Source organism: Fundulus heteroclitus, chromosome 22 (assembly GCF_011125445.2).
Source record: "Fundulus heteroclitus isolate FHET01 chromosome 22, MU-UCD_Fhet_4.1, whole genome shotgun sequence".
NCBI classification, from domain to species: domain Eukaryota; kingdom Metazoa; phylum Chordata; class Actinopteri; order Cyprinodontiformes; family Fundulidae; genus Fundulus; species Fundulus heteroclitus.
The window spans coordinates 6319206-6333553 of NC_046382.1; the positions used below are offsets into that span (position 1 = coordinate 6319206).

Sequence of the window (14348 nt, forward strand, 5' to 3'; positions counted from 1 at the left end):
GAGGCAGGGGGGGGGGGGGGGGGGTAATGCTACTGATGCATGCATAACCAATTTCATGGCTCCCGTCTTTTCAGCTTCCTAGTTGGGAGCCTCTATTTGCAGGAGCGTCGCTGTCAGCTACGTCCAGATGTCTGCTAAGAAAGACTGCCATGGAAACCCACCGCGGGTACACAGCCGCTGTAGCGTGGTTTTCCTTCATATTAGACATAAAAGCAAACCTTTTCACTTGCATGCCCTGCATTGGCGTTCTAACGTGGTAAGAAAGGGGCATTGTCCCCAGGCTGTAGAGCGATGAGCTGGTATATGACGCTGGCGAGCGGGGCGGGGGTGGAGGGGTTCCTCCGTCAGAGAAGGACTGAAACAACGAGACGGTCTATGAGCCGCTCGACCCTCAGCAGAGATTCATCCTCACTGTTCGCTGGGCCTCCAGTTAAAGTTGTTCAGTTTTTAAATGTTACAACCATTAACTTTCATTTTTTTTGGGAGGGGATTGTATGTAATAAAGGAAACCTATAACAGTAAAGTGAAACTGAGATGGTTTTCAAATTGGGTTGTTCTTAAACATCTTGTCTGTTAGTTGATATTTGTATTTAGCTTCCCTGAGTCTCTACGTTACAGGAAAACATTACAGCTGCAGATCTTTTAGGGTTTGTTTCTGCCAGCTTTCAACATCTGTAGATTTTTGCCTTTTCTTCTTTGGAAACTAAATCAGTCTCAATTGTTTTTCAGTGTTGCTACAGATTCTCAGCTGGATTTGGCTGCGGACTTTGACTAGGCCACTCTAGCATATGAACCCACTCTGATCTAAGGCAAGGCAAGGCAAGGCAAGGCAAGGCAAATTTATTTATATAGCACAATTCAGTACAAAGACAATGCAAAATGCTTTACATGATTAAAATATAGCAAAATAAAACAGGATAAAAGCAAGTAGGAATAAAATGTAGATAGAAAATAGAACATTAAAATAAATAAATAAATAAAACACTAGTGGTGTTTCAGTCAACTAGAACAGTTGAAGGCAACCCTAAACAAATGTGTTTTTAATCTTAATCTTAAAGGAACTCAGGCTTTCTGCACCTTTACAAGTTTTCTAGAAGTTTGTTCCAGATAAGCAGAGCATAGGAACTAAATGCTGCTTCTCCTTGTCTGGATCTAAGCTCCTCCTAGCTCTGGCTGTATGTTGTCTTGTATCCATCTTCCCATGAACTCTGACCAGCTTCCTGGACCCTGCTGATGAAAAACATCCCCACAGCATGATGCTGCCACCACCATGCTTCGCTGTGGGAATTTTGGTTTTCTTTCACGCAGCATTTTGTATTTCAGCTAGAAGGGTTCATTTTAGTCTCATCTGACCAGAATTTCAGCTTCCATTGTTTTATAACTTACTGTCTGCTTTGTTCCTTGGTCTCAATGATGCTGTTTGTTACCTAATGTTCTCCGAGGAACCTCTGAAGCCTTCAAAGAACAGCTGGATATACAGACACAGATTGTCTTCACTAAATGTGTGAATTTTGAAGGCGGGTCGTTGTTCTGGATTTTATTTAAGGGTTTCACAGCGAATTGGACGTTTCACTGCTGGACGTTTGGTGTTAATTTATCAGATAAATCCTGATAAGGTTGTGGGACAAAGTGAAGCAAAACAAAACATCTGCAGCTCATGCAGAGCTTTACATCTGGTATGATGAGATCACTAAATCTGGAAAGGTCTTAAATTTGAAGGTCCTTACCACTATTTAATATATTCAGTATGTTGATGGTGTTAACAACAAACTTACAAGATGGAAAAAGTGGGAACCAATCCAGGCAGGAGTCCTCCACCACCCACCCACCCACCCTCCCACTCTCACAGTGTCAAACCCACTTATGCTCTCTGAAAGATTCAATTATGCTGAAATGAATTTAACCCACAGGCTCCCCCCCCCCCCATCCCTCCGCCCCTCCCCCAGTGTGTTTGAGCATCGCTGAGGACTGACTCGTGACCTGACCTTTGCACGGCCCTCGGTTGACCTCCAGCTGGGGGTCACGGCACTTGGCTCGGAGGAACTCGCAGCGAGATGTGAAGGTCCGGCCGTCGGAGGCGCACAGCGGCTTCCGAGGAGCACCGGTGCAGTCCATGTTGCACTCCTTGTCCTGATCCACCCGCAGAAACTGCAAAAAGGGAAGAACGGAGCGGATGAGGGGAGGAAACATTGGCCAGGCGAGTTGATTCTGAGAGGCAGTGAGCTCTGAATCATTAAAAAACAGAACCTAGATTTTTTTTTAGATTAGATTCAACTTTATTGTCATTACACAGGTACAGGTACAAGGCAACGAAATGCAGTTTAGGTCTAACCAGAAGTGCTATAGCAGCAAGTGCAGGATAAACAATGGTTCCATAAGTACAGGACATGGGTTTTTACTGAATAAATATAGAGATGGATACTATTATAAACAGAATTTTACTGATAGATTTGTCCTATGGATATACAGGACTGTCTCAGAAAATTAGAATATTGTGATAACGTTCTTAATTTTCTGTAATGCAATTAAAAAACATGAAATGTCATACATTCTGGCTTCATTACAAATCAACTGAAATATCGCAAGCCTTTTATTGTTTTAATATCGCTGATTATGGCTTACAGCTTAAGAAACCTCAAATATCCTATCTCAAAATATTAGAATATTTCCTCAGACCAAGTAAAAAAAAACAGTTATAACAGCAAAACAAAATCAAACATTTGAAAATGTCCATTAATGCACTCAGTACTTGGTTGGGAATCCTTTTGCACAGATTACTGCATCAATGCGGCGTGGCATGGAGGCAATCAGCCTGTGGCATTGCTGAGGTGTTATGGATGCCCAGGATGCTTCAATAGCGGCCTTTAGCTCATTTGCATTGTTGGCTCTGGTGTCTTTCAGCTTCTTCTTCACAATACCCCACAAATTCTCTATGGGGTTCAGGTCAGGGGAATTGGCAGGCCAATCAAGGACAGTAAGGCCATGGTCAGTACACCAGTTACTGGTGGTTTTGGCACTGTGGGCAGGTGCCAGATCATGCTGGATAATGAAATCATCATCTCCATAGAGCTTTTCAGCAGATGGAAGCATGTAGTGCTCTAAAATCTCTTGGTACACAGCTGCATTTACTCTGGTCTTGATGAAACACAGTGGACCAACACCAGCAGCTGACATGGCTCCCCAAACCATCGTTGACTGTGGGAACTTCACACTGGATTTCAAGCAACTTGGATTTTGCGCCTCTCCAGCCTTTCTCCAGACTCTGGCGCCTTGACTACCAAATGACATACAAAACTTGCTTTCGTCTGAAAAGAGGACTTTGGACCACTCTGCAACTGTCCAGCGTACTTTTTCCACGATATTCTAATTTTCTGAGACAGTCCTGTAGATAACTAGTATTGTGAACTAAATTTACGTCTTCAGGAGTTGTGTACCTGAAGCTTTTAAGGGATTCACTATAGTTAGCAGATGGCGCAGACGTAGAAAGCCGCATTTTATGGAAATTACAACACCAGAATTAAGGTATATGTTAATATAGTAGACTATCATTAAATAGTTCATTTAGTTTGGTAATTCCACTCCAGTCATGTAGGATTCAATAGACACACACTATTATATCTAACTAATTTAGAAAATGTGCACCCCGCCTCTCGCCCAGTGAACGCTGGAGATTGGCACCAGCAACCCCCGCAACCCCATGAGGGATTAAGCGGGTCAGAAAATGGATGGATGGATTTTCCTTCAAGCTGTATTGCAATTACTGGAGTAAAATAATTTGCTAATGACATTCTAATTTATCGTGATGCATGTGCAGTTTGCAGCTTTCAGGACTGCAGCCTGTCCTCCAGTCTGACGGTTTGAAGATAAAGTGGAACATGAGCTACTGAAGCGCTTCTGAATCGGCGCAAAGCAAAGTCAACAGCCGCAGCTGCGCTTTATTTCTGTCGGAGGTCCTGCAGGAGACTTGACAGACGCATCCGCCCGTCTTTGTCTGTGCAAACACTTTGCGCGGGCATTCACCTGGCCTCGCTCCTGAAGACGCGGCGCTCAGCCATGAAAAGAGAAACGAGGACAGAAGGCCTCGGCTGAACGCGTCGGATCACCTGTGTCAATGCCGCCATTGTGTCTGCGGCAGCGGCATGAAGCCCCAGAGAGAGAGAGAGAGGTGAGGAGGGCTGGCAACAAGCTGTGACTGCTACAATAAATAAAGGTCTGAACCAACCACACATCACTCACCTTTTTTTTCAGGCACTTTTTGTGTGATTACTTTGTTGAAGCAATGAACTCCACGCCCGTGCCAACACAGGTGCAGCAGCGCGCAGAGATGAATGCGCATACGTTCTGTTTTCCCCGCTGTTAACGCGGTTTACGCTTTTCTTTCAGCTCTTTTGTGAAACGTTTGCTCGGCGTTCAACAGATGCACAAAAGGCCAGCTCTGCCTCCTCCATCGTGTGCACGCATCGATCCGAGGCACGGAGGACGCAGACAGCAGCAGGAAACCCCCCGAAACGCAGAATCAGGCGAGACCCGGCTCCAGGAGGAAGGAGCCATCATCACCAATAAAAGAAAAATTTGCAGTGTTTGACATTTTACAAATGAACGGAGAGATGAGGGTTGGTGACAGGACTCCTCGCCTCCCCCTGCTTACCCCCCCCCCCCCCCCCCCCTTTGTAGACAGGTATGGCTGCAGGGCTGCCTGCACCTGGGAGAGGGACGGCAGGAGAGGTGGATTCACCCTGGGGGGGGAGGGGAGGGGGGGGGGTCTGCAGCCCACTCTGTCAGCCCCGCTCGTAAATCTTCCCGTTGGAGATATCAGAGCGGAAAGGCCCGTTCAGACACATCGGAGGAGAAGCCATGAGGGATTTGGGCTGAGAGACGTAAAAAGTCACATTTTACGAGGAATATGGGCTTTTTATTTTTTAAAGGTGTTCCACAAAGAGAAGGCATCACAAAGCGCTGGGATACTTCAGGTGTGCTCTGATGTCTCTTTTATATTCTGTTATTCACAACACAAAGTAGAGGAAGGATATGGTTGGCTCTCAGAGTGCATGATGAATGATGAGAATTAAAACTAAGCCAACAGCTTTCTAAGACGAGATCTAAATCATGTATCATCACAAAAAGTCACAGTAACTGAAGCGGACTGGCAGCTGCTGATTATCTAAGCGTAGAACAGAGATTTTTTTTTATGACTGATCATTCCTCCACCTCTGAACCCATCAAGGAGCTCCAGATGAGTTGGCTGCACGATCCGCCGTTGGCGTTTGAAGAACCACTGGTCTACCTTAACGAGCAGTGTTAAAATATGAAGAAGAGATCCTGTTGGTCTCTTTCAACGGCTACTTATAGAAGCAGAGAGGTTTACTGGTTCTTATGGTTATTTGATGGAAAAAAAGGTACAAACTGATCTTTTATTGCATTAAAATAATCTTAGACTGAAAATATGAGGAGAATACAATCTTTAAATTGAGTATATTTATCCAGAGAGGGACACCAGGGCAACAACGGTTCTCTTTCAAATAAACTTTGCATTTTATTAATAAAGGATTTCAGTAATTAGTAATGCATGGCTTCCTGTTTCCCTGGTGCATGACTATGACGAGACGCAGGGGCCTGGCCACTGGCTCTCAGCCACTGTTAGAAATGGGAAAGATGAGCGAACATACCATTCAAGTGAGACAAATCTGTGCTGATCTTCATAATTCAGGAAATAGCTGCAAGAAAACAGCCTCCTACCTAAACCCGTCCATGTCTACAGTGAGAGGAATGACTAAAAAGGTTAGTGAAGGTGGAAGTGTGACTGAATTCACCATCATGGACAATTAGCACGTTAGTAAGAGTGGTGAGTAAAATCTCAGGAGCTCGCTGGTGAGGAACGGGAGCAAAGAGTGGCATCCACTGTCGCTTCATGCTTGCTCAGTATGAGAGATTGCTGCAAAGTCATGGACAATGCAGACGACTCTCCCTGTAGCTCTACGGTTCTCCAGGAGTGAATGCTGCTTGTCGGGACTTTGAAGCAATCAACTGGTTCCCTTATATAGGACATTTTTGACCAATCTGTATAATATGATTGAATTTGACTTTATAAAGTGCCTCGAGATGACATGTTTCATGAATTGGCGCTATATAAATAACATTGAATTGAACTGAATCTTTGGTCAGGAAGCCTCCAAAATAACCTTCTTAATAATCTTTATTGTCATTGCAACATACATTCCAATAAAATTTGTTCTCTGCATTTAACCCATCCCCTCAGGGAGCAGTGTGCTGCCACTGTGGGGGGTAATCGGGGGTTAAGGGTCTTGCTCTGGGACCCAGAGTGGCACTTGAACCCAGAACCTCCAAGACACAAGCACAATGCTCTAACCACTAGGCCACCACTCCCCCCAAAACTCAGTTTTGCTCCAAACCTTTGGTATGGACAGTATATGATGAACTCAACTGGACTGCATAAGCACCCTGCTTCCTAACAACCGTGCCACAAACCCCCCCAGATGGGACTTGAACCCACAATCCCTAGCTCAGGAGGCCAGTGCCTTATCCATTATGTCAGCATGCAAGAACACTGTCCTACCATCACAAATGTAAACATCTGGAGTTTGATGGACATTTAACTGAGCTTTGATTGGATGAGACTAAGACTGACCCTATGAGCAGCGAACGCTCCAGATGGTTTTTGTCCATAACGCAGGATGAACATGTGGAGAAGCCCCTCAGCCCCACCGCTAAGGTCTGTGTGCCAGGGGACAGGTTCTCTCCCAAAGCTCTGGGAACCTTATCAGAATGTGTGCCGTTGTGAAGAACCGGGACGTTTTAGATGACATTTCTGACAACCCGTGCTAGAAAAATGCAAACGGATAATCTCTGGGTCTCTCAGCAGAATAATGATCCATAAAGCAGGAAGCCTGAAGAGAGGAGCGCATAGAGAGAATCATTTAGCTCAAGGCTTTTTACAGCATGTTGAAAGCATCGCTGGCAGATGTGTCCATGTCTGTATGTCTTTTCTCCTGCAGCGCTGCTTGCTTTGAGTCTTAGTTCCTCCTGGTGGTGCTCCGTTTCCTCTTCTCGTGACTTTTCCCACCATCTCATCCTCCTCTCTGGCTCTCACAGCTCCCCCTTCACTCCAGGCTTTCTTTTGCAAAGACACTGGCAACCGCCCCCGGGCGTCTGTGTGAGTGCGACCGAGGCCGCGGCGGTGGCCCTCCGGCATTGGGCGCAGCAGCAACACCCCCCCCCCCCCCCCCCCCCCCCACGGCCCGCAGACTGACAACCAGAACTGAAGTCTTTCAGCGGCTCAGCGTCCCGCTAAACGCTGACTATAGAGCCCACAGCGGCGCGCAGAGCGCCTGCAGGGCCGCCACAAAGCTCCCAGATCACCGCCTCGGAGAACGCAGCGAGCTGTGGAGTCAGCCAAGCGTGAAACCCGCCACCCAGATTTTTCTTCAGAGAACCGAGTTTTTGCCGAAGGAAGACGAGACGTAGGACATGGAACTGAGGCGGGTCAAGAAGTTTTGGGTAGTAATGGAGTCTGCTGAGTGTCCGGCCCTGACGTCTCACTCCGGCCTCTCCCACTTAGCGGCATCGTGAGGTGAGGGCGGTGATGAATGGCCTCTGCCTCCACACACCACTCAGCCTTCCACCCCGATTCATCAGAAAGGAGCTCCACACAAGACACTGAGACTCAATCCACCACCCAAATCCTTTTCCTTGCCTCCTTCCAGACAGCTGCCTCTCATATTCTCCCTTTCTTTGCTCTTTCTTTTCAGATTTCTTTCTTTCTTTCTTTCTTTGAGCGTAGATGCGGCTCGCATCGGCTGAAAAGAACACAAGAGGTTAGTGAGGGAACAGCGGACGGATGAAAGACGGCGAGACGCCCAGAGCGCCGGCACACCAGTCGAACCCCGTTACCTCCCCCTCGGCTCTGTTGCATTGTGGGGCTGAATGGCTGCAGCAGAGGCAAGCCTCCAGCAGGGAGCCCATTGTGGGCTGATAAGGGCCTTGCGGGTGGAGAGGCTCCCGCTTCCAGCGCTCTGAGGAGCCCCCCGACACCACAGCCGTGAAGGGTCAGCGGGGCCGATGTGGTAAATGGCCTTAGCAGGGGTTTCCTGCATCGATGCACGGATGCAAAGGGGATCATTAGTTTGCATCGGGGCAGAAAGCCTCTAAGCAGCCTTTTGTGTCGACCAGAGCAAGATGTTTGGATGGAAAAAATGGCTACTGTGAGTGGACACTGATGGAGAAACAAGGAGAGAAATGCCTCCTTGGACAGGTGTGAAGATGGTCACTAAACTCTTACCGTGCCTTGCTAAAGGATCCACACACTATTTTTTATAAAATAGTGTGTGAATCCTTTAATGATGAGACTAAATCAAACTGACTGCCCTTAAAAGTTAAAGAGTGTGTCCACCCGAAACGACAGGGCAGGGAGAGCATTAATCAGCGACAAAGCCAAGGGGCACGTGGTAACTCTAGATGAGCTGCAGAGATCCACGGCTCAGGTGGGAAAAACCTTTATGAGAGCGTGGCGAGAGGAGAGCCTTCACTGAAAGAGAGGCAGGGGAATGTGGAAGATGGAGCTCTGCTCAGAGAAGATGGGGACTTATCCTGTTGGCTTAGATGATGTTTGGGGGAAAACATCAGTCTGAAGACACGGTGCACATGGTGACCCACGGTGGTGGGAGCATCATGCTGCGGGAGAGATGGTCAGCTTTAGTGGGAAGATGCAGGCAGCTAAATACAGACCACTGAACACTGACATTTCTGCACATACAAATGGTTTTCACTGTTCTCTTCTCCTGCAATGTTTACATTTCAATTGTTTACTTTTTTAATTACAAGCTGTATGCAACGAAATATCGTTCTGTATGCACTCTGTACATACAAAATGACAAATAAAGATGTCTAAGTCTAAGTCTGATAGAAGAAAACCTGCCAGTGGCTGCAGGAGACTTGGACTGGGGGGCTGAGGTCATTTAGCTCAAAGCATTATTCATCTGCCAGGATGGCCTAGTCAAAGTCCAGACCTGAATCTACCAAGACCTGAGTGTGCCAAGACCAAAAAAGATTGATGTTCACAAATGTTCTTCATCCAATCTGACTGAGCTGCTTCTAGAACCCCCCCCCCCCCCCCACACACACACACACACACACACACACACAACACCCAGACAAGTGCTGACTCAGGGGTGCCACAATTTTTAAACTTTTTGGTAAAAAAAAAACCCTGAAAACCATGAATCACTTTCCTTCTCTTCACATTTGCAAAACAAACTTAAAGTTGGTTTGTCACAGAAATCCCAATAAATGTGACTAATATATGGAAAAGCTTGCGAGGCATGAACGTTTTTCCAACTATCGTGTTAAAATTAACTCCTTAAAAAAATATACGCTGTCCTTTTTTTTTTTTTTTTGTCTGTGCCCTTCCATCTTTTCACCCATCGTTTTCTTCTCTCATTCCCCCACGGAACAAGCCTCTCAGATTAATTATGCTGGAAAATACCCGATAAAATGAACGAACCCTTGGAGCTCTGACACAGAAACCCGAGAACATTGCAGAGATGAGCTTAGGAATGGAGCAGCTCCAGTAACACAGAGTTCAGAGTCGATCTGACAGAAATCACTGCAACATGCAAAACAAGCAGCCACGCTTTTCGATGCTCAGCCATCAGAACGTGGGAGGCCAGAAATATCTGCTCCCCCCCGGCAAACGCTTCACGACTTTATGACCTGAAAACGCTCTGATTCCATTTCTCAAGAAGAGATCCCGACACACACACACAGACTACGGGCAGATTTAGTGCGAGTAAATGTGCGTCTCAGTTTTAGGGGAGCTTTGGCTGGCTGGATCCATTCCTCCCACATTCCACGGCTTCACAGCGCTGTCACAGGCAAAAGGGTTTCAACCTTTTTACTCACAGGTTAGTAACTCTTGGACATCTTAACGCAAGCCATAAATAAAGTGTCTTGGGAGGTTGCTGCCACATCAGCCGGTAAATCGAGGTAAGGAGGGAGAGGAGGGGGGGGGGTCTCCTCTGACAGAGCACATTCCACTCCCTGTTAATCCTTCTTTGGCTCTATACCTGAACTTGATCGCAGCAATGAAATCCCAGCCCCTGTCAAAATGTAATTCTTTTTTTTTTTTCGGTTTGTGGAAAGAAACCGTGGCTGTAAACAGAACCATGTGCGGCGGTGCTGCTCTGCACCAGAGGGGCCGCAGACAGGTAGACAGGCAGACAGGTGTGCTGACAGACAGCCCTACCTGTCGGTCCGCGCTACCCAGCTCTGCTGCAGGTGAGACGACCAAAGTCCTCAGAAACGCTGAGAAACAATCCACCACACGTGGGCAGAGGAGCCAAAAATTATACCAAAGTTAGAGTAGCACCACTTCAACACATTTTACTCAAGTAAAAGTAAAACCTTCAGCCAGGAAATTAATTACTCAAGAGTAAAAAAGTATTCGGTAAGAAGGTTATTCAAGTATTGAGTAACTAAGTATAACAAATATTTAAAAATGATAATCAGACAGACAACTTCTGGTATTTTAAAGATATCATTTTTCTTCAACATTAGACTTAAAAGCAGTACGTACAGCAGTTAATGTATATGCAGAATGTTAGAACAGTGCAAAGTACTTTAAGTGACAATATCTACTGTTTACTGAACGCTCATCTGACCTCCTATTGGCTCAATGAGTTCTGCAGATTAAAATAACATTAAAGTAACAAAGCTTGTGTGCAATTAAGAAGTCTCACTTTAACATAAACTCCAGATTTTTTTTTTGTCTCTGGAGCATTTTTGGTTAAAACAAGTTTGTTCTTTATTCATGAAATTACTGACAGCAGGTAGAGCAGCCAGATAATTTACTATAGTAAGAGGAGTGATATTTGAGTTGATGTGTCTCAAGTAAAAGTAAAAAGTGCAGTTTGTTCAAAAAGTTACTCAGGTAAATGTAACTGAGTAAATGTAACTAGTTACCACCTCTGTATGTGTGTAAATTGTTTTTTGTCACCGTTTGAGGTGTTGCCCACCTGTCTTCATAAAGCTTGTTCCTTTCAGGCTTCAAAGAAATCCAGAAAGTAAAAATAAAAAATTAGAAGTGGTTTTAACGACAGGGCTGCTCACACAGGGCAGCAGTGCTGGCGGGGCGACGGAAACGCTTTAGATAAATAATTTTTTAGTTTTAGTTTAGTGTTACGTTCTAGTAACACTTCGGGGGGGGGGGGGGGGGGGTGCAGGGACTGCAAGGGCTGCACAAATGGGGGGACTCGCCCGGGGCCCCGTCTCTGTGTTGTCTGGCCCTGCTGACTGCCGAGTCAGATGAAGGAAGGTCATTGTTCAGTTTTAAACATGCATCGACACAAACACGGCTGCATGCACATGTGGTGCCATCTGAACAAATGAGAAATCATTCCTATTTAAACTAATGTAAAATTCTACATACCAGCATGTTTATAACAGTTAATGACATAAAACAGCTTCCATTTAACAAACCCGTGAAGGCTTCTGTTTATTCTGGGTGTCACTGCTGAGGAAGGCAGTCTGAACCTCTGTTATTAATTTAGCAATGACTGTTTTTTGTTTTTCACGTGCATGTAAAGATGTTCACCTACTGCAACGATTGTTTCAAAGGATCCCCAGTTTCCTTCTGACAATTTCCTCCAAGGAGACATTACATGGTGCCTAAAGTTTGAGCCACTTACAGGTGCATCTTAATAAATAACAGTATAATCGAAAAGGGAAATTATTTCAATACTTCAGTTAATAAAGTGTATCGATTTAAGAGTGGCATTTATTTCAATTCGTTTTGATGACACTGGCTTGCAGTGAAGGAAAACCTGAATATAAAAGACCAATAAAAGAAGGACTTAATACGGAAATGTTGCATTGTGGTCGACGGCTGATTGCAGAGCGCTCCAGCAGACATTCACTGAGGCTGAAGCTGTTTGTGTAAGCCATAAAAGGTCATCGCTAAAGCATACTGATGAAAAGTTTAGTGGAAGGAAAAAGTGTGACAGAGAAAGGCGAAATAGAAACAGCAATAATCGCAGCCTGGCTAGAGTTATGAATCAAAACCCAGAGAAGATTTTGGTGGATATTCACGGCCGTTGACTGCAGATGATTACGTGCTTCCACACACAAACCATCAGGGAGGACATCAGATCATAAATGTCCTACCAGGACTGAGAAAGAGGACAGGTCCCTGAGTGTGGAGGAAGAGTACCAAGGAAGAGAATCCGAGTCGCTAGAGATGAGGTGTGGAGCCAGATCACCTGCTGGTACTGGGTTTTATCAGGTTCAAAGTCACCACAGCCTCCTACCCATGCTTCCTTCTGCTGACGAGCTTAATGGAGATGCTGATTCCAGCAGGACGCAGAACCTGCCTGACACCACCAACAGCACCAACACCTGCTTTAACAGCCAGGTGGCACCTTACCTGCCACACAGCAACGAGGCAGCAATCTGGACAGACTTCCCTTACGCAAACATTCCTGTATTTATTTTTTTATTTTTTTTTAATGATCTTGTGTAAAAAATTGTCTACAAAACTAGATTTGTGGGGTTTTCAAATCGCCATCTAAATGTAAAAATGCTTTTTTTCCCCCTCAGAATGTGAAACGTGGTGTGACAGTTGCGGCTTCATACCGTGAGAGCGGAGAACTTCTGAGCGCGTCCTGCGCACATCAGGCAGAGGAGAGACAGCAGCGGCCAGACGCGCATCCTGACGCAGCGCAACAACACAAACTCTCCAGAATTACGCACGGTCCAAAAATCCCCTGCGCTCCACTGCGCGGACGTCCGTCCCTCCAGCACCAGAAAAATGTTCGTGGAGAAAGGCGATGGAGGGGGGAAAAGGAGCTGAAAAACCCCACTGCCTGCGGAAAGTACCTGTGAGGAACAGAACCGCGCTGCTGGTTGGTCTCGCTCCGTTTCCTTGTTTTCTTCTGCCAACCCGCGTCTGTAGAAACTCTCCTTACGTCTGGCAGAGTAATAAACCCCCCCCCCCCGCAGCCCTGACCTTCCCCCCTCCCTCCGTGTCTTCCCTCTCTCTCTCTCTCTCTTTTCTCCTCTTTCAGATTCAGCTTCCACACCCCTTTCCCTCCATACTTTCTATGGAGCAGATTCCTTATCGGGCAGGTAGCTCACGCAGGCAGCTGCGCAGCCGGTGGGCAGGAGGCAGGAGGTAGAAGGCAGGAGGTAGGAGGTAGGAGGCAGGAAAGGAGGCAGGGTTAGGTCTCCGTCTGCTGCTGCTGGTAGGCCAGCCAGAACCTCAGGTACTCTTGTCCTTCATCCAATTCATGCGAACCTGCAGTTCTTTCCCTTAGAACTTAACTTAGTGGATGAAAAAAATCTAATAACAGAATCTACATTTTACGCAAAAGGTGAAAACTCTAATTTTTTTAAGATATTAATGTCCTGAATATCCTAGAAAAGTTATGCAGCAGTCTTACATCTAGACCAGAGGTGTCAAACTAATTTCTATATGGGGCCACTTTGGCATCATGAAGTCATTAAAAGGGCCACTTGCATGTGTAGAGACGATACTTTTTATTTCATAATTTCATTCCAGTTCACACAGTTGTATAAACAATGCACAGTAACATAAAAGTAGCACTCTTAGGCCCAGTTTATACAGTTTATCTGCAAAAAAAAGTTGATATTAGGGTAGGTTACACTTACAGGAGGCACAGTTTTAGCCACTTTATACACTATAAAAGGATATATGCCTTTTTTCTTTTTGGCTCTCGAGGGCCGGATAATTTACCTTGAAGGGCCAGATTTGGCCTTGGGCCTTGAGTTTGACACCTGTGATCTAGACTCTAAAATAACGCGCCATGTTGCTCCATGCTGGCTCCGATCCTCCAGCCCATAATAAGTCCACAGGGGCCACTGTTAGGCGTGGAGAATGCTCAGGCAGTATCTGGAGCTAGAGCGTTTCACCTGAAGGTTCACCTGGAAAGCTAAACGCGTCCTGGAGCGTCAGTCCCGTTAGGACGCCACCCTGCTGCTGCTGCTGCTTTGACGCCACCTCACGGTGACTTCCGGTACTGCATGACCGGCGGACCACAAAAAAAAAAGCCTCCAAAATCAGCACTCCAGTGTATTATATAGCTCAGTGCTTTGTGCAGGTTTAGCCTTCAGCATGATGTTTTATTTTAGGAATTACGTTTAAGAAAACGTTTTGTAAACTTTCTCTGCTGAATTAAATCTGGATGTAAATGAAAGAGGCGCAGAGTTTGACTCAAGTTGCTTCTGAATGTCTGTAAAAAGAAAAGTAAATAGAATTTATAAAACAAAGGACAGACTTATGATTACATTGTCTTTAATTAGTAGTAGTTTCCAGCTTTATA

General features: G+C 45.7%; 1 protein-coding gene across 2 annotated transcripts in view; it reads right to left on the reverse strand.

The window, feature by feature from the left end:
- Nucleotides 1-12993, reverse strand: part of smoc2 (SPARC related modular calcium binding 2) — a 42111-nt gene extending 29118 nt beyond the window's left edge. For both annotated transcript variants that reach the window (XM_036126523.1, XM_036126522.1), the window contains exons 1-2: nt 12643-12993; nt 1986-2148 (exon numbers count right to left, since the gene is read on the reverse strand). In XM_036126523.1, the coding sequence (XP_035982416.1) occupies nt 1986-2148; nt 12643-12717 (238 nt within the window). In that variant the 5' untranslated portion in view covers nt 12718-12993. The remainder of the gene's footprint in view (nt 1-1985; nt 2149-12642) is intronic.
- Nucleotides 12994-14348: the final 1355 nt, after the last annotated feature.